Below are 25,600 nucleotides of genomic sequence, written 5' to 3'. Positions count from 1 at the left end.
CCTCGGGTATCTTTGAGTGGAGTTTGCATGTTCTCCCCGTGCATGCGTGGGTTTTCTCCGGGTACTCCGGCTTCCTCCCACATTCCAAAAACATGCTAGGTTAATTAGCGACTCCAAATTGTCCATAGGTATGAATGTGAGTGTGAATGGTTGTTTGTCTATATGTGCCCTGTGATTGGCTGGCCACCAGTCCAGGGTGTACCCCGCCTCTCGCCCAAAGACAGCTGGGATAGGCTCCAGCATACTCATGACCCTGGTGAGGATAAGCGGTAGAAAATGAATGAATGTGCACTTGGGGTGGAAGTCCAACAACAATGAATCTCACACACAATAAAACTAAAATAAAGTAAAATTACTCCAACAACATGCATGCTAGGTTAATTGGCGACTCCAAATTGTCCATAGGTATGAATGTGAGTGTGAATGGTTGTTTGTCTATATGTGCCCTGTGATTGGCTGGCCACCAGTCCAGGGTGTACCCCGCCTCTCGCCCGAAGACAGCTGGGATAGGCTCCAGCAGCCTCTGCGACCCTCGTGAGGATAAGAAAATGAATCAATAAATGTACATATTATAAAACATGTATAACAATTATTAATATACATGATATAATATAATATTATATTTTGAATGCACATTAATTTTAGTGAAAACAAATGCTCTTTGAGAGCTTGAAATAATAATAATAATGAAAAAAGTAGCTATTAAATGTCAGTGCTGACATGCTTGAGTGACACCCTATGTAAGACAGAGTGCATACATTTGTGTATGCAAATCAACATAGTTTTTACTCCTGTGGGAATATTAAATGTATTAGAATCTCGCAAAAAAAAAATAGGACAGCGATACATATGATGTGGTTGATGACTCACAACCAAGTATACGTAATATATTTTATTTATAGCCAAAGGTGTTAAAGTAAACAGTTAAGAGGAAACGCTATGAGTCACGTGAGCACCATCTTGTAGAACACCTGTAGTGCCTCTATGCAAAGTCAACCACCCACCCGTGTGCTATAAAAATTTGCCGTCATGTCCTCCCGGGATGAGACGTTCCAACCCATCGGAACAACTTCAGTCCCAACCATGTTCCGTCTAGTTCTGCTGCTGTTGCTGGCTGCAGGTTCCTGTGAGTGTCACTGAGGAACGTGTGACCTAAGATCCATCACATTTAATATTTCATATCTTTCTCTTTCTGCAGGTGTTAAGTGTGAACAACTGACCCAGACGCCGTCTGTGCTTCTGCAAGCTGGTCAGAGTCTGAGCATCGACTGTCAGGTGTCTTATGATGTGGGCAGGTACTACACAGCGTGGGTCAGGCTGCCTGCTGGGAAAGGATTGGAGTGGATCGGGAGCGCAGCTCGTGGCTACAGCTCTAACTACAAGGACTCACTGAGGAACAAGTTCAGTATTGATGTGAAGCGCTCCAGCAACACAGTGACTCTAAAAGGGCAAAATATGCAGCCTGAAGACACGGCAGTGTATTACTGTGCCAGAGACCCACAACAACACAAAGCATCAGCACACTGCAACAAAAACAAAAAGTGTCTCAACACTTGTGTCGCATGAAGCATACAGCGTAACAAAAATATTCCATGATTAATACTTGAATGCCAATATCAGCAAGAAGTATTGTAATTTACCGACACAGGGTTATGGCTTTAAAATATAAGTGGAACCTTGGTTAGCGTCATTCATTCCGTTCCGACTCTAACTGAAATGTACGCCAACCGAATCCATTTTTCCCAAAAGAAATCATGCAAATCCATGACAAAAAGCCAAAAACATGAACATAAAAGTTATAGTTTTACATTCATACAAAAATTAATCATTGAAATATTAATTTTATATATATTAATTTATATATTATATTATATATTATAATTATACCAGTCCAGTGTGTTCCCCGCCTCTCGCCCGAGATTATATTATATTTATATTCATTTATTAATATATATATATATATATAATATATAGATATATATTGGTCTATTAGTTATAGCAAAATTAATATATATATTTACATATATATATAGCCTGCTATAGCCAGCCTGGCTATATATTATATATATATATATATATGCATGGGCCACAAATGGCTCCCAAGCCAAACTTTAGATAATAATAATAACAACAATAATGATAACAACCTTAAAAAATAGAGTTGAGTAAAGGATGCATTAAAATACAACATCCATACATTCATTCAAAGATAAAATAAGGCTAAAAGCGGGGCAAAGACCTTGACAAAAACACTAACAATATGACATTTTAAAATACACATTATACATCATAATTGTTGTATGAATTTATTTTGCATATTATGTAAATATTGAATAAACATTTCATACCTTTGTTTCTGAGTCCTTTGCTACATGCTAGACCGGGGAGGTTTTTGAATGGGCGTGTGTCATCGTGTATATTTACTATGAGCTGGGGTGGCACAGTGTTACACGCCATAGCAAAAACCTGTCATCATTCAAATGCTGTGCACGCCGTCTGATGCAAATTCCGAGCTCCAAATAGTGCTAAAATTGTCTCATACGTTGTGGACGTGTGGTTGTCAACATCCTGTCTGGTTAATATTTTGAAAACACAGGAAGCAACCAGCAGCTGCTCAGTAGGAGGACAGGGCACAGGGCACATATAGACAAACAACCATTCACACTCACATTCATACCTATGGACAATTTGGAGTCGCCAATTAACCTAGCATGTTTTCGGAATGTGGGAGGAAACCGGAGTACTCGGAGAAAACCCGCGCAAGCACAGGGAGAACGTGCAAACTCCACACAGAGAGCTGGCCGAGGGTGGGATTGAACTTGGGTCTCCTAGTCTCCTAGAGGCCTGCACGTTAACGTTTATCACCTTCCAAATAGACTTTTTAACATTAGAGTCCTCTAGACATGAAATAGCATCCCTATAGTCACCTTTACACTCTTATGACCAAATATAGTAACATTACCGACACCTACTTGTCAGTGTAGAAATGTCTTTGAATGCATCTTATACGTACAATTCTTATGGAATTGAACTAGGGTCTCCTAGCTGTGAGGCCAGCACGCTAACATTTATGACCATCCAAATGGACTTTTTAACATTAGAGCCCTCTAGACATGAAATAGCATCCCTATAGTCACCTTTACACTCCTATGACCAAATATAGTAACATTACCGACACCTTTACATGACCGAGAAAACCCACGCATGCACGGGGAGAACATGCAAACTCCACACAGAGATGGCCGAGGGTGGGATTGAACTCGGGTCTCCTAGTCTCCTAGAGGCCTGCACGTTAACGTTTATGACCATCCAAATAGACTTTTTAACATTAGAGTCCTCTAGACATGAAATAGCATCCCTATAGTCACCTTTACACTCTTATGACCAAATATAGTAACATTACCGACACCTACTGGTCAGTGTAGAAATGTCTTTGAATGCATCTTATACGTACAATTCTTATGGAATTGAACTAGGGTCTCCTAGCTGTGAGGCCAGCACGCTAACATTTATGACCATCCAAATGGACTTTTTAACATTAGAGCCCTCTAGACATGAAATAGCATCCCTATAGTCACCTTTACACTCCTATGACCAAATATAGTAACATTACCGACACCTTTACATGACCGAGAAAAACCCACGCATGCACGGGGAGAACGTGCAAACTCCACACAGAGATGGCCGAGGGTGGGATTGAACTCGGGTCTGCTAGTCTCCTAGAGGCCTGCATGTTAACGTTTATGACCTTCCAAATAGACTTTTTAACATTAGAGCCCTCTAAACATGAAATAGCATCCCTATAGTCACCTTTACACTCCTATGACCAAATATAGTAACATTACCGACACCTACTGGTCAGTGTAGAAATGTCTTTGAATGCATCTTATGCAATTCTTATGGAATTGAACTCGGGTCTCCTAGCTGTGAGGCCAGCACGCTAACATTTATGACCATCCAAATAGACTTTTTAACATTAGAGCCCTCTAGACATGAAATAGCATCCCTATAGTCAGCTTTACACTCTTATGACCAAATACAGTAACATTACCGACACCTACTGGTCAGTGTAGAAATGTCTTTGAATGCATCTTATGCAATTCTTATGGAATTGAACTCGGGCCTCCTAGCTGTGAGGCGAGCACGCTAACATTTATGACCATCCAAATAGACTTTTTAACATTAGAGCCCTCTAGACATGAAATAGCATCCCTATAGTCAGCTTTACACTCTTATGACCAAATACAGTAACATTACCGACACCTACTGGTCAGTGTAGAAATGTCTTTGAATGCATCTTATGCAATTCTTATGGAATTGAACTCGGGTCTCCTAGCTGTGAGGCCAGCACGCTAACATGTTTTTGGAATGTGGGAAGAAACCGGAGTACCCGGAGAAAACCCACGCATGCACTAGCTGTGAGGCCTGCAAGCTAACATTTATGACCATCCAAATAGACTTTTTAACATTAGAGCCCTCTAGACATAAAATAGCATCCCTATAGTCACCTTTACACTCCTATGACCAAATATCGTAACATCACCGACACCTTTACATGACCGAGAAAAACCCACGCATGCACGGGGAGAACGTGCAAACTCCACAAAGAGAGATGGCTGAGGATGGAATCGAACCCTAGTCCTCCTAGCTGTGAGGTCTGTCCGCTAACCACTCAACCACCGTGCCGCCCCAGTTATGCACACATAAACACAATCAAGACGGAGCACACCGGAAAAAATAGAAACCCCAAGGGAGGCGACTTGAGGAACAGCTGTGTTCATTTATTTTTACATGTAAATAGTATTTTCATTAGAAACTGATAGTATTCCATCACTGTGACTACTACTACAGATACTTTGACTACTGGGGAACTGGGACCCAAGTGACAGTCACATCTGGTAAGTAATACTGGTACTTTTTTTTTTAAAGTTTCTGTATTAGAATACCTTTACTTTCCGTCATGGTGATGCTTTCGACTACTGGGGACAAGGAACCCAAGTGACAGTCACATCTGGTAAGTACTGTAGCTCTTGTCATTTGGGGGTCTGTCAAGTGGTCAGACAAAAAATCCTATTAGTAGAGTACATCATAATTATGAGATAAAAGGCGACATTATAAAATAAGATGTCATAACTGTGAAATAAGAAAGTCCTAATTATGAGATAAAAACTCCAAAGTATGAAATGAAAAAGTCTAAATTCTGCGAGGAAGATAAAAACTCTAAATTTTCAGATAAAACGACAAAATTATGAGATAAAATGTCATAATAATACGATAAAAACTCAAAATTATGACATTATAAAGTCTAAATTCTGCGAGGAAGATAAAAACTCTAAATTTTCAGATAAAACGACAAAATTATGAGATAAAATGTCATAATAATAAGATAAAAACTCCAAAGTATGACATGAAAAAGTCAAAATTCTGCGAGGAAGATAAAAACTCTAAATTTTCAGATAAAACGACAAAATTATGAGATAAAATGTCATAATAATACGATAAAAACTCCAAATTATGACATGAAAAAGTCTAAATTCTGCGAGGAAAATAAAAACTCTAAATTTTCAGATAAAACAACAAAATTATGAGAAAAAATGTCATAATAATATGATAAAAACTCAAAATTATGACATTATAAAGTCTAAATTCTGCGAGGAAGATAAAAACTCTAAATTTTCAGATAAAACGACAAAATTATGAGATAAAATGTCATAATAATAAGATAAAAACTCCAAAGTATGACATGAAAAAGTCAAAATTCTGCGAGGAAAATAAAAACTCTAAATTTTCAGATAAAACGACAAAATTATGAGATAAAATGTCATAATAATACGATAAAAACTCCAAATTATGACATGAAAAAGTCTAAATTCTGCGAGGAAAATAAAAACTCTAAATTTTCAGATAAAACAACAAAATTATGAGAAAAAATGTCATAATAATATGATAAAAACTCAAAATTATGACATGAAAAAGTCTAAATTCTGCGAGGAAGATAAAAACTCTAAATTTTCAGATAAAACGACAAAATTATGAGATAAAATGTCATAATAATAAGATAAAAACTCCAAAGTATGACATGAAAAAGTCAAAATTCTGCGAGGAAGATAAAAACTCTAAATTTTCAGATTAAAACGACAAAATTATGAGATAAAAGTCATAATAAGATAAAAACTCCAAAGTATGACATGAAAAAGTCAAAATTCTGCGAGGAAGATAAAAACTCTAAATTTTCAGATTAAAACGACAAAATTATGATATAAAAGTCATAATAAGATAAAAAGTTCCATTTGTGAGATTAGAAAGTCAAAATTCTGAAAGGAAAAGTCATAGTTAAGGGATTAAAAAGTCAAAATCCAAAAAGTTAATCTCATAATTTAGACTTTTTATCTCTTTTTTTTTTCCCGTTTCAGTGCTTTCCCCCCGATTTTAATATGATTTCGTTTCCTCCGACTGCACATGTATGTCTTCCCGTTGCCGTTTTCATGGATCGAGATTGTTTTTCTTTTCCCCAGGCTCTTCAGTCGCCCCCACCGTCTTTCCCCTGATGCAATGTGGCTCCGGAGCAGCAGACACGGTCACTATCGGCTGTCTGGCCACCGGCTTCAAACCCCTTCCGCTGAGCTTCACGTGGAGCAAAGACGGGGCCGCCTGGTCTGACGTTATTCAGTATCCTCCGGTGGAGAAGAACAATCTTTATACGGGAGTCAGCCAGATCCGAGTGACAAGAGCCGACTGGGACAGCAAAGCCAAATTCCGATGTGTTGCCAAACATTTCAGCCAAGACATTGACGCCGTTATCACCAAAACAGAAGGTAAGACAGCATGGCTTATACTCTAGTCTTTAGTATGGCATAACAACTACAGTAATTTTGCGTATTTTGATTATTGCGCAACATTTCCGTATTTGTCAAGCGAGTACTTGTGTACTTGTTTCTTTTGGGGTTGCGTTCACACGTCATATTTTTATGCATTAACAACTACTAAAATATTTGGGGTTGCGTTCACATGTCATATTTTTATGCATTAACAACTACTAAAATATTCCTTTTTGTAAGATTAAATATTTTTAATTTTTTGGTCTTAATATTTTGACTTTATGTTTGTAAAATAATAATAATTTTTAAAATTAATTTTAATTAAAATATTTATTTTGTGGACCACCAAATTACTAAAAAATGTAATTTCATTTAGTTTTTTAAAATGCCCCACGTGCCACAAATGGCCTCCCGGACACACTTTGGACACCCCTGCAAAACAGTAGCAAATATTTGAATTATATTATAAGGAGTTTAACAACAACTAAAATATTTGGGGTTGCGTTCACACGTCATATTTTTATGCATTAACAACTACTAAAATATTACTTTTTGTAAGATTAAATATTTTTTATTTTTTGGTTTTAATATTTTGACTTTATGTTTGTAAAATAATATATTTTTTAATTAATTTTAATTAAAATATTTATTTTGTGGACCACCAAATTACTGAAAAATGTAATTTCATTTAGTTTTTTAAAATGCCCCACGTGCCACAAATGGCCTCCCGGACACACTTTGGACACCCCTGCAAAACAGTAGCAAATATTTGAATTATATTATAAGGAGTTTAACAACAACTAAAATATTTGGGGTTGCGTTCACACGTCATATTTTTATGCATTAACAACTACTAAAATATTACTTTTTGTAAGATTAAATAGTTTTTTGGTCTTAATATTTTGACTTTATGTTTGTAAAATAATCATAATTTTTTTAATTGATTTTAATTAAAATATTTATTTACTTTTAAGAATGTGGACCACCAAATTACTGAAAAATGTAATTTCATTTTGTTTTTTAAAATGCCCCACATCACGGCGGTCTAGTGATTAGCGCGCAGACCTCACAGCTAGGAGACCAGGGTTCAATTCCACCCTCGGCCATCTCTGTGTGGAGTTTGCATGTTCTCCCCGTGCATGCGTGGTTTTTATCCGGGTACTCCGGTTTCCTCCCACATTCCAAAAACATGCTAAGTTAATTATCTTAAACTGTCTGAATAAATTGTCTAAATTGTATGAATGTGAGTGTGAATGGTTGTTTGTCCCTGTTTGTGCCCTGTGATTGGCTGGCGACCAGTCCAGGGTGTACCCCGCCTCTCACCCCAAAAGACAGCTGGGATAGGCTCCAGCACCCACACCCTGCGACCCTCATGAGGAAAAGCGGTAGAAAATGAAGGAATGAATGAAATGCCCCACGTGCCACAAATGGCCCCCAGGACACGCTTTGGACACCCCTGCAATAGTCTCTTTAACAGTAGCAAAATATTTGAATTATATTATAAGGACTTGCGACTTTTTTGTAAGATTAAACATTTTTGGTTTTAATATTTTGACTTTATATTTGTAAAATTATTATTATTAGTCATACAAATTTCCGTAATGGTCGGTGCTGGTGAACACAACAGTGAGGTGGAAATGTCTGGGTTGAGTCCTACTTGTGCAGCTGCTGACTTTGCCTCATCTGTCCGGAAAAATTGCAATATTTTCTCGCTTTTTGCATCTGACTGCATGTAATATTTGCTGAATCTTCGCTTGCTTGATGTTGAGTAACCGTTGCAGTATAGCGTGTAGTCCCTGCAGTGTACTGTCATGTCTATGTGTGCAAATACTACTAATAATAATATGTGTGGTAGCCTCGGCTTGCGCAGACACATACTTCAATATGTTTGTGTTTCAGAGTCCTTTTACAGGTTGCCAACTCTTAAAGTGATGGCCTCCCCTGGCGGTCAGGACGAGGCCTCGTTTGCCTGCTTTGCCAAAGATTTTTCCCCAAATGTTTATGACTTCAAATGGTTGTATAACGAAGAGGACGTCTTCAGCGGAATCGACCAGGTCAAAACTCCGTCGGAGGCCAGGAAGGTCGCAAACGGAAGCACGCTTTACAGCGCGGCAAGCTTTCTCACGCTCAAGTCCCACAAGTGGTCACCTGGCGTCACTTTAACGTGCGAGTTTAAGGGGCGAGACGCACACGGAGATGTTTACATGAACTCATCTGTCAGCCACACGTGCCCGGCCGATTTGTCAAGTGAGTACTTTGTGTACTTTTTATGCATTAACAACTACTAAAATATTTGGGGTTGCGTTCACACATCATATTTTTATGTATTAACAACTACTAAAATATTACTTTTTGTAAGATTAAATATTTTTAATTTTTTGGTCTTAATATTTTGACTTTATGTTTGTAAAATGATAATGTTTTTTTTTTATTAATTTTAATTAAAATATTTATTTTGTGGACCACCAAATTACTGAAAATTTTTATTTCATTTAGTTTTTTAAAATGCCCCACGTGCCACAAATGGCCCCCCGGACACGCTTTGGACACCCCTGCAAAACAGTAGCAAACTATTTGAATTATATTATAAGGAGTTTAACAACTACTAAAATATTTGGGCTTGCGTTCACAAGTCATATTTTTATGCATTAACAACTACTATTATACTTTTTGTAAGATTGAATATTTTACATTTTTTGGTCTTAATATTTTGAATTTATGTTTGTAAAATAATAATAATTATTTTTTAAATTAATTTTAATTCAAATATTTATTTACTTTTAAGAATGTGGACCACCAAATTACTGAAAAATGTAATTTCATTTTGTTTTTTAAAATGCCCCACGGGCCACAAATTGACCCAGAGGCACGCTTTGGACACCCCTGCAATAGTCTCTTTACCAGTAGCAAAATATTTGAATTATATTATAAGGGGTTGTGACTTTTTGTAAGATTAAACATTTAAATTTTTTTGGTCTTAATATTTTGAAAAATAATAATAATTATTATTTTTTATTAATTTTAATTAAAATATTTATTTACTTATTTATTTACTTTATTTATTTACTTTATTTATTGCTCTTTATTTGTTTTAAAAAAATGCAATTTCATTTTGTATTTTAGAATGCCCCACGGGCCACAAATGGCCCCCGGGACACGCTTTGGACACCCCTGCAATAGTCTCTAACAGTAGCAAAATAGTTGAATTATATTATAAGGAGTGGCGACTTTTTGTAAGATTAAACATTGGAAATTTTTTGGTCTTAATATTTTGATTTTATGTTTGTAAAATTATTATTATTGTTTTTTAGAACGTGTACCACCAAATTACTGCTCTTTATTTGTTTTTTTAATATGTAATTTCATTTTGTTTTTTAGAATGCCCCAAGGGCCACAAATGGCCCCCGGGACACGCTTTGGACACCCCTGCAATAGTCTCTTTAACAGTAGCAAAATATTTGAATTACATTATAAGGAGTTGCGACTCTTTGTAAGATTAAACATTTGAAATTTTTTGGTCTTAATATTTTGACTTTATGTTTGTAAAATAATAATTATTTTTTATTAATTTTAATTAAAATATTTATTTACTTTTTAGAATGTGGTCCACCAAATTACTGCTCTTTATTTTTTTTTTAAAACTGTAATTTAATTTATTTTTTTAGAATGCCCGACGGGCCACAAATGGCCCCCGGGGACACGCTTTGGACACCTTTTTTTAACAGTAGCAAAATATTTGAATTATATTATAAGGGGTTGCGTTCAAAGACTGAAGTATGTATAAGTCTATTGACTCATTAAACCACTTAGCGTTCTTCTTTGTCTTGTTGTCTATTTTGCACCACACGTTCAATACACGAGTGTGGTATTCGGAGTTCAGGAGTGTCCGTGAATGCACCGTGAGAATAAGGAATTGTATACGTATGTACATACAGTATATGGTGTAGGAATTGCGCTGCTGTTGATGCGTTCAGGTCGGAATAAAGCTGTAAAAGTGTTAGACGTTAATACCATTAAAATGTTCAAGTCATTCATGTAATAAATTATTATTATTATTATTTATTTTTTTTACCGGGCAGCCTTTTAGTCTCATGACAAAAACACCAGCGTGGATGCTGAGCGAATTGCACCAAAGCGGGCACCAAGTATCTTTTTTTTAAAATAGTTGACCGTGAACGCAGCCTAAAAAACCTCTTCCTGTGCATTCAACAGGCGAAGGATGCCCTGAGGCAGATATGGAGATCAACATCATCGGCCCCACGATGGAGGAGATGTTTCTCAACAAAAAAGGAACCGTCAACTGTCAAGTCAAAGTCAACAGACCATCTGTGCAGAGCGTTTTGTGGGAAGACCAGGACGGGAACGAGATGGCCGGGACCTTAATAGCCCCACCACCGGGCAATGGCGGCACAATTAACGCACCGCTTGACATCACATATGACGAATGGAGCAAGGGGAAAAAGCGCTACTGTGTGGTGCAGCATTCAAAGACCGTGTCCCCAGTAAAGAAACCCTATGAAAGAAATATCGGTAAGAAATTCAATGTAAATATTATTTACGACTATTTGGTTATGTTGTTTTTGTCAACCTTGCAGATAAAGCACTTCAACGTCCTTCGGTTTTTATGCTGGCCCCCATGGAACATAGTGCAAAAGACACGGTTACCCTGACTTGCTTTGTGAAAGACTTCTACCCTCATGAGATTCTGGTGTCTTGGCTTGTGGACGATGACCCCGTAAACGCCACGTACACCGCCAGCACCACCAAAGCGGTAGAAAACCACGGCTTGTATTCCGTCTACGGGCAGTTGACCCTCAGCCTTGAGCAATGGCAAAAGAACGGTGTGGTGTACAGCTGTGTGGTTTTCCACCAATCGGTGGTCAACACGGCCCATGGGTGTCAACACAGGTCCGTTACGTACAGAGGAACTGACAACACCGACATGGCCAACCTGAACATGAACGTCCCTAAAATGTGCAAGACCCAGTAGATTGTGTGTGTGTGTGTGTGATGCGTCACACTGTCTTCGCTTCTTCGCTTTTTTCGTTGTTTGCCGCTTGTTAAATGATATTGTTTGTTGTCTTTCAATGCAAATTTAAAATCCAAATAAAAAAAAAAACACTTTGCAACTGTGGTATCATAGTAATCAAACATTTTGATTTTTTTTTAACCACTTTCCAATCTAAAACAAATTATTACTTTTGCAAACGTATTCTTTTTCGCCATTGAAAGAAAAAAAATCCCATTGTAGAGTAAGTCATAATTATGAGCCGAAAAGGCAACATTATAAGATAAGATGTCATAAAAATAAAAATAAAAAAAAAAATAAATAAATAAAAAAATAAAAAAATACATAAATAAAATAAAAATAAAAAATAAAAAATAAAAAATAAAAAATAAAAAATAAAAAATAAAAAATAAAAAATAAAAAATAAAAAATAAAAAATAAAAAATAAAAAATAAAAAATAAAAAATAAAAAATAAAAAATTAAAAATTAAAAATTAAAAATTAAAAATACAATTTTCAGATAAAACGACAAAATTCTGAGATAAAATGTCATAATAATACGATAAAAACTCCAAAGTATGACATGAAAAAGTCTAAATTCTGCGAGGAAGATAAAAACTCTAAATTTTCAGATAAAACGACAAAATTATGAGATAAAATGTCATTATAATAAGATAAAAAGTCCAAAGTATGACATGAAAAAGTCTAAATTCTGCGAGGAAGATAAAAACTCTACATTTTCAAATAAAACGGCAAAATTATGATATAAAAGTCATAATAATAAGATAAAAAAAGTTCCATTTGTGAGATTAGAAAGTCAAAATTCTGACAGGAAAAGTCATAGTTAAGAGATAAAAAGTCAAAATCATGACATATAAAGTCCTCATTATGCCATTAAAAAGTTATCATTTTGGCTTTTTATTTCATACATATGACTTTTTATCATATAATTTCAAATTTCCTATTTCACAATTAGGACCTTTTATTTTGTAATTTCAACTCATGGCTTTCTTATCCCATAAATAAGTAAATAAGACTTTTAATCACATAATTTAGACTTGTTATCTCTATTTAATTCTGACTTACAATTAGGGTATTTTTTTTTCCTTTCATTGGCGGAAACTCGCTTTCATAATTTCATACTACACAAAATGCAAGTATTCCAATATGATTTAGATTCCTGCACACGTATGTCTTTCCGTTGTCTTCGTTTTTTTTTAGCTTATTTAACGTGACTTGCAGTGTCACTAATGTGACACATGTTGATAGCATATTGGGGTTTGTCTTTCTTCATGTCTTCTGGGTCTTGTCCTAAAGTCCGACACAGAATTAACGGAGTCTTTCAAAGGCAATTCAGGGTCTACTTGAACTCCTAAAAAAAATCAATATTCCATAAAGACATGCTGACTCTATAAAACATATCACTCATTAAAGTGATAGCACTGCTAATGAAATACATGATGTATTGAAGTACTGCTTATACGTCCGCCAGACTTCCTGGTGGAGACGAGCCACCAGTGGAACGATGCCGTGGAAGCAGAGCAAGATAACATGGGAAACACGGCGCTCACCTTCATCCTCCTCTTTCTCATCACGCTGCTCTTCAGCATTGGAACCACTATTTTTAAGGTAATAATAATAATAATAATAATAAAAAACTTCCGCCAGATGCATTCATGGACATTCCCAACATCATAACTAGGCCTTTATATTATACGCAATGTGACGACGATATACAACATAAAACTAGAGTGTAAGTGGATATTCTTATCACTTACTTTGTAACTCTTATGACTTATTATTATGACTTTATTGTAGTATTTCTACTAACATTTCTGCATTTTTTTTGTATGTTAATTTTCTTGTTTGATTAAAAAAATCAGCCATGGGCCACAAATGGCACCCAAGCCACACTTGGGTTACTACTACTACTACTACTAATACTACTACTAAAAATAATAAGATTGTTTTTCATTGTTTTTCATGTAGTTTTTCTACCCTAAATAATAATTTTAGAATATTTGAATTTTTGTATTCAATATTATAATATGTAATATTTATACTTTACTCTAATAAAATTACAGCTTTTTTGTGTTAATTTTCTTGAGGGCCAATTAAAAAAATCTGCGATGCAAGGACCACAAATGGCTCCCAAGCCAAACTTGGGTTAGTAGTAGTACTACTACTACTACTACTACTACTACTACTACTACTACTACTAAAGATAATAATAAGAATAATTTATTATGAGTCACTGATTGGCGGCGACATTGGTTTTCATGTAGTTTTTCTATCCTAAATAATAATTTATAATATTAGAATTTTATATTCAATATTATAATATTTAATATTTATATTTTACTCTCATAAAATTACAGTTTTTTGTGTTAATTTTCTTGAGGGCCAATTAAAAAATCAGCCATGCATGGGCCACAAATGGCTCCCAAGCCAAACTTGGGTTACTACTAAAAATAATAATAAGAATAATTTATTATGAGTCACTGATTGGTGGCAACATTGGTTTTCATGTAGTTTTTCTATCCTAAATAATAATTTATATTTATATATAATAATTTATACTATATATATTAGAATTTTTATATTCAACATTATAATATTTAATATTTATATTTTACTCATAAAATTACAGCTTTTTTGTGTTAATTTTCTTGTTAAATTGTACATACTGAGGGCCAATGAAAAAAATCAGCCATGCATGCTCCCAAGCCAAACTTTAAATAATAATAATAATAATAATAATCATCACTGATTGGCAGCAACATTGACTTTTCATGTATTTTTTCCTACTCTGTCAAATAAATCACAATTTTATAATAATATGTATAATAATAGGAATATTATCTTAAATATGATAAACATACAATCATTCTACTTTATTTTTATAAAATGGCTGCTCTTTTTTTGAATTTTTATGGCTTTTTGTGTCAATTTTCTTAATTATTTCTACTTGGTGAAGCCCAATAAAAAATCAGCCATGGGCCACACTTTGGATAATAATAATAATAATAATAATAATAATAATAATAATAATAATAATAATAATAATAATAACAATAATAATAATAATAATAATAATAATAATAATAACAATAATAATTTGTTATAAGTCACTGATTGGCAGCAAACTTTATGTATTTCTTTTTCTTTTTTCAAATAAATAATAACAATTACAAAAAAAATCCCTCAAGGTCTTAATGATGCGAAATAATATATTACTAATTTACTGACTAAATGTGTTAATTTTGCAGCATGCTTTGAATGGGACAAAAGTGTTGCCGTTTGGTGGACGAATATAAATATTACTGAACAAAAACACATGAGTTCATGTTAAATTAATGATAAATGTGGAATGAAAAATATCATTTCTAATGGTTCTCAAATGATAATCTTTGCGTTTTGGTGTCACTTTGCTATTTTAGGAGAATTTAAAAGAAGCCTGATAGTTACTGCATTGTTAGTGTATTTCATTAATATGACAATGTTTTTCTTCTCTTTCAGGTCAAATAAAACAACAGTTTTTGTCCGTATACGTATTTTTATATTGCACTGTATTATGTAAATAATGACATTGATTTACTTTCTTTTGGAAATAAAACATAAAATGAGGTCAGTGAGTGATGCTTTTCCTGTAAATTTGTTCTCTTATCGACTTGTATCATCTTGTATAATATTTCAATGTGTTAAAAAAAAAAAGCTGTGTACGTTTACGTATGTAAAGTACTTACAAAATACATCAGCAGCCTTTCCTCCACCTGGCTTGTGTCATGCATCGTTGCGTCTCTTTGTGTTTCACTTCTGTGTTTTTTCAGTACTTTTTTAATAAATGCTATCACCTGCTGCTTATGCTCGCTCAGGCTGAACTATTTCCACCTGACTGTTAAATACTATGAGACGCTTTAAAAAAAATGGCCGTCAACCTCAAAAGTAAAGACACCGGCATGGCAATCGGAAGGTATGTATGACTAATTTGTTTTAATTGGAGAAATTATATTTATTATGTGTTTTGTAGGGGCGGCACGGCGGGCGAGTGGTTAGCGAGCAGACCCCACAGCTTGGAGGACCAGGGTTCGATTCCACCCTCGGCCATCTCTGTGTGGAGTTTGCATGTTCTCCCCGTGCATGCGTGGGTTTTCTCCGGGTACTCCGGTTTCCTCCCACATTCCAAAAAAAAAAAAACATGCTAGGTTAATTGGTGATTGAGGGGCGTTATTCGGGTACCCCCGGCTTCCTCGCACCTACAGTGTGTGAGTGATAGGAAGAAAAGCTCTGACTCACAAGATGAGAAGTCGTTTGTTGACACCTTTACCTGGACAAGCCATCTTTTTCATACTTTTCTTCATACTCAGGAAAAAGCGGTAGAAAATGAATGAATGTATTTTGTACATATTTATTTAATACTGTATATATTATATATAATTTCTAATATATTTTTTAAATATTATACAGAATATTTGATTTTTTTTCTATTTCAGCAGAGAGAATTGTGACTCCGAATATGACACTGTATCCACTGTGGGAGGGCAACTTTGGAGCCTCCACTGTCAAACTCCGATGCATCATAAGTGGCTTCTTCCCGGACACGCTGACCGTGGAGTGGCAACAGGAAAACCGAATCATCGACGGCGGTCAGACCGTAATGAGATTTCAAAGTGTGACGGCAGACGGCGAAACCTTCGGTCGAACCAGTGAGATGGAGCCGAACGTAAAAGAGTGGACGAGCGGCACAAGTTTCACCTGCAAGGCCACTCACAACAACTTTGAAAAGTCAAAGTCGATCAGTATTTGTGAAAGTACGTACTGTGTACTTTGTACTGTGTATCTATCATGTCAATATATATTAACAATGGACGTGTCATCCGGCGCAGCACAGGCAAGCGCCCCCCCATCCATTCATGTGGAGCTCCCCAGCTTCAAAGCGGTCATGTTGGAGGCGTCTGAGGTCAAAGCCGCCTGTTTGGTGCGCACGGCGTTTGATGCCGTCGTTACGTGGCTGGTGGAGGGCGAAGCGGCCACCCACCAAGTCAGCCAGTACGCTAATGCGTCTCACGTCATCAGCAATCTGAAAGTCTCGCCCGACGCCTGGAAACGAATCAAGATTCTCAAATGTACAGCGGAGCATCGCTGCTTCCCGGACCTTGAGGAGACCGTACATGTATCAGGTAGGACAACCGATGCCTATTATTATATTATTATCTTCAATACAGCCTATTATTTATCAAAATATATGATGTATTATGTATTTTTTTGGCCTAAATTAAGTATCTTTAAAGAATAAATATTGATAAATGAACTAAAATACAGCTGCACGGCGGACAAGTGGTTAGCGCACAGACCTCACAGCTAGGAGACCAGGGTTCAATTCCACCCTCGGCCATCTCTGTGTGGAGTTTGCATGTTCTCCCCCGTGCATGCGTGGGTTTTCTCCGGGTACTCCGGTTTCCTCCCACATTCCAAAAACATGCTAGGTTAATTAGCGACTCCAAATTGTCCATAGGTATGAATGTGAGTGTGAATGGTTGTTTGTTTATATGTGCCCTGTGATTGGCTGGCCACCAGTCCAGGGTATATACCCCGCCTCTTGCCCAAAGACAGCACCCCCAGGACCCTTGTGAGGAAAAAGCAGTAGAAAATGAATGAATGTGCACTTGGGGGCGGGGGGGACGTGCAACAACAATGAATCTCGCACACAATAAAACTAAAATAAAGTAAAATTATTTCAACAACATGCATGCTAGGTTAATTGGCGACTCCAAATTGTCCATAGGTATGAATGTGAGTGTGAATGGTTGTTTGTCTATATGTGCCCTGTGATTGGCTGGCCACCAGTCCAGGGTGTACCCCGCTTCTCTCGCCCCAAAGACAGCTGGGATAGGCTCCAGCACCCCCCCGCGACCCTTGAGAGGAGAAGCGGTAGAAAATGAATTAATGAATAATTGAGCATACTTGGTAAGGGGAAGTTGATTTATGAAAAGAATCCGTTGACATGACTATAAACCTTATAATCTAAAACTGTACATTGATCCCTCGTTTATCGCGGTTAAGTTTTTCCACACCCGACCGTGATAAGTGAATTTACGCAAAGTAGGAGTCCTTATTTATAAATGGAATAATTTTGTATTTATAGCATATAAAATGTGTCTATATGTGCTCTGTGATTGGCTGGCCACCAGTCCAGGGTGTCCCAAGACAGCTGGGATAGGCTCCAGCACCCCCCGCGACACTCATGAGGATAAGCGGTAGAAAAGGAATGAATGAATGTCTTATTGTGTTTTTTTATGGCTACTATCTTGGGTAATAGAAGTGTAAAGGTGACTATAGGGGTGTTATTTCATGCCTAGAGAGCTCTAATAATGTTAAAAAAATGTATTTAGAAGGTCATAAACATATGTCTATGATCTATAGATATATTAAATTTAAACACCAGGTATCCTACTTATGTTGGTACGAGAACCAATTATATATACATATAAATGACAGTAAATGAATACTGCTACACAGTACAATTTGTACACTGACTACTCTAATTTCTTGTTATGACTACCCAGGATCTGCAGTCAACGCTCCAGTGGTGGAGATGAGACGATCTCTTGCAGATTTACGGGAGAAAAACAGCGCGGTGTTTGTGTGTGATGTCACGCGACTGGACGCCATCGACCTCTACGTCACCTTTCAGGCCGATGGCGTTGATATTTCTCACAAAGAGTTTTTTGATCTCCCCGAAGCCCCGGGCCCACATTCCGTCAGTCCACGTTTCAGTTTACGTAAGTCCTACAGGAAGAACGACACCAGTTTAACCTGTAAAGTCAACCAAGGATTCTCCAGCAGTTACCGGTCCGAATCCATCAACAGCATTTTTGGTGAGAGGCTGCTTGTTTTCAAATTTGACACGTTCGACTTTGTTACAGTTCGATTTCTCAACAGCGGAGCCATCGGTGGAGGTCTTTTTGGCTCCCGCTGAAGAATCAACACCTCAGAGGCTCCTGTGCTCTGGATGGGGTTTTAACCCTCAACTGACATGGTCCAGCGAGTCTCGGTCGAGAACGCCGTCGATTACCAGCGTCAGCATGGATGCCGATGGACGCGTGGCCGTGACCAGTCAACTACACGTCCCCCCTGCGGAGTGGCAAAGTGGGATGGTCTTCGCTTGTCAATTGTCTGACAGTTGGTTCAATAAAAATGTCAGCAAGACCATCAGCATCTGCTCAGGTAAATAATCATATAGGTCAGCATAATGAATAAACAATATTGTATTAACCCATAAAAGGTCCTATAAATAGCCTTTAAAATAATTCTAAATATATACGGTATTTTGTCAAGTTAACCGAGTCAAAATAAAATTAAATAAAAATATATTATATGTCTCTTTATATGTATTATTTTTTTATAGTATAGAAATATCAATATTTTATTCATGTTATTATTATTTATTTGTATTAAAATTGATAAAGACCATTCAAAGGCCACTTTTCAAGAATAAATCATTTCCATGACATGGTTGACAGCATCCATGCATTTTTCTCCATTTCCTGTACATATCAAATAATTAATTATATTTTGCGGCGTTTAATCCTTTCAGGCAATTATATTTAGACAAAACTATTTTTTTTAATCTAACCCACACACACATTCACTTATGATTACAGCAGCAAGCTTTGAACACAAGCTAATATATTATTATATATATTTAAAATAATCTGGATATGGATAATAATGTTACATGAATGTGAGTGTGAATGGTTGTTTGTCTATATGTGCCCTGTGATTGGCTGGCGACCAGTCCGGGGTGTACCCCACCTCTCGCTCGAAGACAGCTGGGATAGGCTCCAGCACCCCCCCGCGACCCTCGTGAGGAAAAGCGGTAGAAAATGAATGAATGAATATTTTATTCATGTTACTATTATTATTTATTGGTATTAACATTAATACGGACCATTCGAAGGCCACTTATCAAGAATAAATAATTTCTGTGGTTGACAGCATTCATGCATTTTTTCTTTGCATTTTTCTCCATTTCCTGTACATGTCAAATATTAATTATATTTTGGGGCGTTTAATCCTTTCAAGGAAATTATATTTAGACAAAACAATTTTTTTAATCTAACCCCCACACACATTCATTTATGATTACAGCAGCAAGCTTTGAACACAAGCTAATATATTATTATATATATTTAAAATAATCTGGATATGGATAATAATGTTACATGAATGTGAGTGTGAATGGTTGTTTGTCTATATGTGCCCTGTGATTGGCTGGCGACCAGTCCGGGGTGTACCCCACCTCTCGCTCGAAGACAGCTGGGATAGGCTCCAGCACCCCCCCGCGACCCTCGTGAGGAAAAGCGGTAGAAAATGAATGAATGAATATTTTATTCATGTTACTATTATTATTTATTGGTATTAACATTAATACGGACCATTCGAAGGCCACTTATCAAGAATAAATAATTTCTGTGGTTGACAGCATTCATGCATTTTTTCTTTGCATTTTTCTCCATTTCCTGTACATGTCAAATATTAATTATATTTTGGGGCGTTTAATCCTTTCAAGGAAATTATATTTAGACAAAACAATTTTTTTAATCTAACCCCCACACACATTCATTTATGATTACAGCAGCAAGCTTTGAACACAAGCTAATATATTATTATATATATTTAAAATAATCAGGACATTTTACTGCATGCTTTGAATGGGAAAAGTAGCACCATCTGGTGGACAAATATAATATTGCAAAATAAAAGTGGGATAAAACAAATTGACAACAGGCATTGTTGATGTTAGGAAGTGTCAGAGATGACAATACAAATGATAAAAAAAAATATTATGGCAAATTGTATCTACTTTCATTCATCACAAATGGCTTAGGAATAAAAAAAGGATGAAATAGTAGGATGTTGATTTTAGTTTCTAATCCGACATTCAATGTTTTATTGACAGTAGCCCCATCATCATCCCAACAAGTTGGAGTGTTTGTTCACGGCCCCCCGCTATCAGAGACCCAGCAGAGGGACAAGGTGACCATCACTTGTCTTTTGGTTGGCCCTCGTCTTCGTGATTTTGTCATCTCCTGGAAAGTAGATGGGAAGAAATACTCGGAGAATTCCAACACGGAGCACCCGACCCGTCACGGCAATGGTACTGAGACCTTACGGAGCTTCCTTCATGTGTCGGCAAAGGACTGGGATGCATATAGACAAGTGTCTTGTGAGGGAAAACACAAGTGTTCCAACCGGGGCTATGAGGACCACATAAGCAAAAGCAGAGGTATTGTATTGTTGCATGGAAAACTGTACTTTTGGGGGGGTTGGGGGGGGGATTTTGCCCATCATCCACGATCCTTATGTGAGACATGAACACACGTCTTTCTCTTTTCTAGATTTTCTAAAGATATATAAACAGCTAAAATAGGCAACTATGCATGCACATAATGGCCGGACCTTTTTCATTTTTTAACATTCCAGTTTATAATTATGCCACATAAGGCATAATAATAATATTATTAATAAAAAATACTTGTATACATATACATAATTATATATAATAAGAATAATGATAATAATGTTATTATTATTACCATAATAATAATAAAAATACTTGTATACATATACATAATTATATATAATAATAATGATAATAATGTTATTATTTTTATTGTATTATTGTATATGTTATATATATTATTATATATTATTATTATACTGTATACATAATAATAATAATAATAATAATGTATTATTGTATATATTATATAATAATAATATAATATAATCGTGCAATAAATATTTTACAATAAAAATAATTTTTAAAATAATATTTGCAAAAATCAATCATATTTTTAATGGCCCAGCTACAGTACCACCACTGCCCACCAGGGGGCGCGGCCCACACTTTGGGAATCACTGGTCTGTTACTTAAAATAAGCAAAGTAATCAAAAAATGTCTGGTAGTAAAAAAACTACTTTTTTTGCAGTTTAGTCAGTGGCATATCTAATATATAGATATTATATTATAATTACTATATGCAATATAATCCCTGGTTGTATATATACTTTTTTACACTTTATTGAACATAATTAATATTTTATGTAGTTTTTTTTCTAGGCTGTAATTCAAAACAATATACTTTGCATGTACTATGTTGAGCTAATATATTATTATATATATTTAAAATAATCGGGAAATTTTACTGCATGCTTTGAATGGGCAAAAGTAGCACCATCTGGGGGACAAATACACTATTATGTAATTTTTTTCATCTGAAAACATGGAAGCAACAAGACAAATACTACGTATATAAGTATACACACACATGTACTATATCAAAGTTACCATATAATTGTACAATAACAAAATGAGTGTTGCTACTAATCACGGCATATTCTAGGCTGTAATTCAAAACAAAACAATATACTTTTACTATATTGAAAAATGGTGGCATCAGAACAAAAACCTGTGATTCAAAGGGTTTTGAATCTGAATGGATATGCATAATCAAGTAAGATATAGGTAAAAATATGCACTCCACTGATGTATAGTGTGATGAATTTTTTAAAAACAAGCATCCCGGCGGCACCTTCATTGACTTTTTTGTATTTCTCTTGTCAGACCGGTACCCACCAACAGTGCTCATAGTCCCGCCTACCATCTCAGAGCTGTCAACGCCTGATGAGGTCACTCTGACTTGCCTGGTTTCTGGATATTTCCCCGATAACATTATAGTGTACTGGGAGAAAGACGGTCAAAGACTGCCGTCGCTTGCCTACGCCAACAGCCCTTCGTGGAAATACAGCAGCAGCACGTATTCAATAAGCAGCAGAATAAACGTGTCCAAAACGGAGGCCCCGCCGGGATCACGTTTTTCTTGCACCGTCAGACATGTATCATCACCAAGTCCGTTCACAAGCACGATCCAAGATGTGTTCGGTGAGTGCGAGTCTGTAATACGACCTTGTGTTTGTGTTACATAACAGAGAACGGACTTACATTACAACTTTCATCCCCCGCAGCCGCCGTGACTCCGACCCAGCCGTCGGCCATCTTGCTGCGGGGTTCCGGTGAACTTGTGTGTCTTGTGTTCGGCTTCAGCCCGGCGTCTGTGAACGTGTCCTGGTTTCTGGATGACACCGACGAGCTGACGGACTTCAACACCAGTCAGCCCAGCAGAGGCCCGGATGGGAAGTTCAGCGTCCGAAGCCGCCTTCGTCTGTCCCAAGTCGGCTTGTTACCCGGGGCGGTCCACACCTGCAGGGTGACACATGCAACAGTCACGCTCACCTTGAATTTAACCAACCCAGGTGCTTTTTTTTTTAATTACTGTCTTGTACGTGAATGGAGTACAATGTAACTCTTCTTTAAATCATTTGACAGTGATTTTGCCGGATTGTAACTTCTTGGATGAAATCGCTCATGCGGTGATTAATCAAGACATCAACGTGGAAAGCTGGTATATGTCCGTCACATTCCTTATTCTTTTTCTCCTTTCCACCATCTATGGCGTCGTGGCCACCCTGCTTAAGGTAAAATATTCTTATATTATTATATTTTTGTACTTGATTATCCTCACTTCATCCCATGCTTTTTTTTCTTCCTTTAGACGAAATAACAGCTTCTGTGTGGATGTTTTAGTCAACTACTTTTAACATATAAATAAAATTATTTTACAATACTAAATCGCTGCTTTCATTTTTCCATAACAAGGCTCTAAAATAGTTACTCATATCAGCCACAAGAGGACGCCAAAGCTCAGAATGTAGACACGCTTGCTTGACAGCTTCATAATACAGTTTAAGCTTGAGATTCAAAAATAGGAAATACTGACCATACTAAAGTGGAGAAACATTATCTTGATTCTACAGTGATTCTTCTCATCTCTTCCTTCCATAATATACACAAATATATATATATGTATGTACAAGTATGTACAGACTCCCACTATACTGTTTTTGTGTACATCGTGGGTTTAAAGGAATTTCCATCAGGGAGGGATGACACTCAGCACGTCCAGGGCCACTATTGGCTACTTCTGGTATAACATGGCTTTGTCGATGTGTGATTGGCTGGGAATTTAAGGTAGCCGGCCCTAATCTGTGACGCTGTTGCTGGGATGTGGACGCAGCATGCGGATGCCATCCTAACTGCCAAGGGGCCGGCGACAGGGACGCATGGCATCAGGCCCGTCGGGGCTGCCTGAGAGCGTGACACTGTCTACGAACCACTTCCTCTTTTCGCGTCAATATAAGAGGAGACAACCCGTACACTAATGTAAATGTCTGACCGAGAAAGGGACCACAAAGTATCCAGTGGGCTACCTTAAAGGCACATGTTCACATCTATTTCCCTGTTTACATGCTTTTTACACATAAAGTTCGTTTTCTTATCCTAACAAGGGTCGCGGGGGTTGCTGGAGTCTATCCCAGTTGTCTTCGGGCTAGAGGCGGTATACACCCTGGACTGGTGGCCAGCCAATCACAGGGCACATATAGACAAACAACCATTCACACTCACATTCATACCTATGGACAATTAACCTAGCATATTTTTGGAATGTGGGAGGAAACTGGGACGCATGCACGGGACAGAACATGCAAGGGTGGAATTGAACTCGGGTCTCCTAGCTGTGAGTCCTGTGGTGAACCAATCTGAGCATAAACAAAACTTAAAGTGGACACTATGAATGCGTACAGATTTATCATGTTGCTAAATAAAGTAAACAAATCGTTGGCTTTAAATATGGCGGTAAATATTTTTGGCAGTTATGATGATGTCTACAATAAATTAATGTGTCCTAAATACCGTCTTGACCCGAATATAAATAGCACAGTCATTTTTTCCTTAAAAAAAGTCTGAAAAAGATGGGTTGTTCAGGTAAAGGTGTCAACAAAACGACTTCTCCCCTTGTGAGTCAGAGCTTTTCTTCCTATCACTCACACACTGTAGGTGCGAGGAAGCCGAGGGTACCCGAATAACGCCCCTCAAAGCATGGAGGAACGCCTTACAGATATACTCTAAGAGAGATTCGACTCCACAATCATTAGCCGTTCTGTACATCAAGAGTCCTGGAAGCAGAATTTGTTGTGGGGGGGGGGGGGGTCCATCATGGAGCGACCATCTAAGTTCCTTCCTGCTGATGACAATATGTGACATAAGCTCAGTGGCCTCTGAGCCAAACATCCTGTTTGCAGCCGTTCCCAATGGCGAGGTAATCTTCATCCATCTTCCACTTATCCAGGATCGGGTTGCAGGGGCAGCAGCCCTAACCGGAGAAGCTCAGACTTCCATCTCCTTGGCTATATGTCATCCATAGCTCCTCTCAGGGAATCCCATGGCATTCCCAGGCCATTTGAGAGACATATATTTTCTTCATCGAGGCCCCCCTCTTGTATCTGCAATGTTGTCTTTTCAGTCACTACCCAGAACTTGTGACGATACGTTAGGCCAGGAACGCAGATAGACTGGTAAATAAATACCAGACGGTACTTGAACCCCTCTTCTCCACTTGAGGCGGGATCTCATCTCCAACCCGGAGACAGCAAGCACTCCACCCTTGACCACAGATTTGGAGGTTATGGTTTTATTTCATTTGAACATGCATCAGATTACAATTGAGTGCATCCCATAATCAGTTCACAGTTCCACATGTCCAAAAAGGAGTAGGAAGAAGCAAAGCTTATTAAATCCCACCCCTCCATCTAGTACTTTTACAATCAGTAACTGTTAAATTTGTTCACTTCCTGCTTTCATAATATAGTT

The 25,600-nt window shown here is 37.0% G+C and overlaps 3 protein-coding genes across 7 annotated transcripts in view; 2 read left to right on the top strand and 1 right to left on the bottom strand.

The window, feature by feature from the left end:
- sez6l2 (seizure related 6 homolog (mouse)-like 2) overlaps positions 1 to 25,600 on the bottom strand; it is a 67,851-nt gene that overhangs the window by 40,510 nt on the left and 1,741 nt on the right. For 2 of the 3 annotated variants that reach the window (XM_078797239.1, XM_078797241.1), the window contains exon 2: positions 22,835 to 23,092. The gene's annotated coding sequence lies outside the window, so the exon portion shown is untranslated. Of the gene's footprint in view, positions 1 to 22,834; positions 23,100 to 25,600 lie in introns of those variants that run through there. The other variant, XM_058048762.2, reaches the window with a different exon arrangement.
- On the top strand, positions 1,056 to 23,512 carry LOC131103419 (uncharacterized). 3 transcript variants are annotated; one of them, XM_078797238.1, is made up of 12 exons: positions 1,056 to 1,126; positions 1,199 to 1,506; positions 4,960 to 5,014; positions 6,516 to 6,815; positions 16,323 to 16,637; positions 16,713 to 17,006; positions 18,393 to 18,704; positions 18,769 to 19,053; positions 20,789 to 21,115; positions 22,457 to 22,774; positions 22,858 to 23,145; positions 23,219 to 23,506. In XM_078797238.1, exons 1-12 carry the CDS (start codon positions 1,084 to 1,086, stop codon positions 23,488 to 23,490), a joined length of 3,117 nt encoding a protein of 1,038 aa, XP_078653364.1. In that variant the 5' UTR covers positions 1,056 to 1,083; the 3' UTR covers positions 23,491 to 23,506. The 3 variants fall into 3 exon arrangements, with proteins under 3 accessions (XP_078653364.1, XP_078653363.1, XP_078653362.1); XM_078797237.1 differs by lacking the exons at positions 1,056 to 1,126; positions 1,199 to 1,506 and having other exon boundaries at positions 4,915 to 5,014; positions 16,320 to 16,637; positions 23,219 to 23,367; positions 23,445 to 23,512; XM_078797236.1 differs by lacking the exons at positions 1,056 to 1,126; positions 1,199 to 1,506 and having other exon boundaries at positions 4,915 to 5,014; positions 16,320 to 16,637.
- Positions 8,249 to 11,952, top strand: ighd (immunoglobulin heavy constant delta). Its single transcript, XM_078797242.1, has 3 exons — positions 8,249 to 9,065; positions 11,031 to 11,348; positions 11,414 to 11,952. The coding sequence occupies exons 1-3, from the start codon at positions 8,630 to 8,632 to the stop codon at positions 11,806 to 11,808; spliced, it is 1,149 nt and encodes a 382-aa protein (XP_078653368.1). The 5' UTR covers positions 8,249 to 8,629; the 3' UTR covers positions 11,809 to 11,952.

This window comes from Doryrhamphus excisus, linkage group LG16, assembly GCF_037039965.1.
Source record: "Doryrhamphus excisus strain RoL-2023G ecotype Guam linkage group LG16, RoL_Dexc_Guam_v1.1, whole genome shotgun sequence".
NCBI classification, from domain to species: domain Eukaryota; kingdom Metazoa; phylum Chordata; class Actinopteri; order Syngnathiformes; family Syngnathidae; genus Doryrhamphus; species Doryrhamphus excisus.
This window is presented reverse-complemented; position numbering and strand designations above follow the sequence as displayed.

Bases quoted from the DNA above. Each gene is read 5' to 3' on its own strand.
- LOC131103419 (XM_078797238.1), top strand. From the start codon at position 1,084: ATGTTCCGTCTAGTTCTGCTGCTGTTGCTGGCTGCAGGTTCCT. The intron at 5,015-6,515 runs GTAAGTACTGTA...TCTTTTCCCCAG, and splicing joins CCAAGTGACAGTCACATCTG to GCTCTTCAGTCGCCCCCACC. The intron at 19,054-20,788 runs GTAAATAATCAT...TTTTATTGACAG, and splicing joins GACCATCAGCATCTGCTCAG to TAGCCCCATCATCATCCCAA.
- ighd (XM_078797242.1), top strand. From the start codon at position 8,630: ATGTCTATGTGTGCAAATACTACTAATAATAATATGTGTGGTAGCCTC. The intron at 9,066-11,030 runs GTGAGTACTTTG...TGCATTCAACAG, and splicing joins GTGCCCGGCCGATTTGTCAA to GCGAAGGATGCCCTGAGGCA. The intron at 11,349-11,413 runs GTAAGAAATTCA...TCAACCTTGCAG, and splicing joins ACCCTATGAAAGAAATATCG to ATAAAGCACTTCAACGTCCT.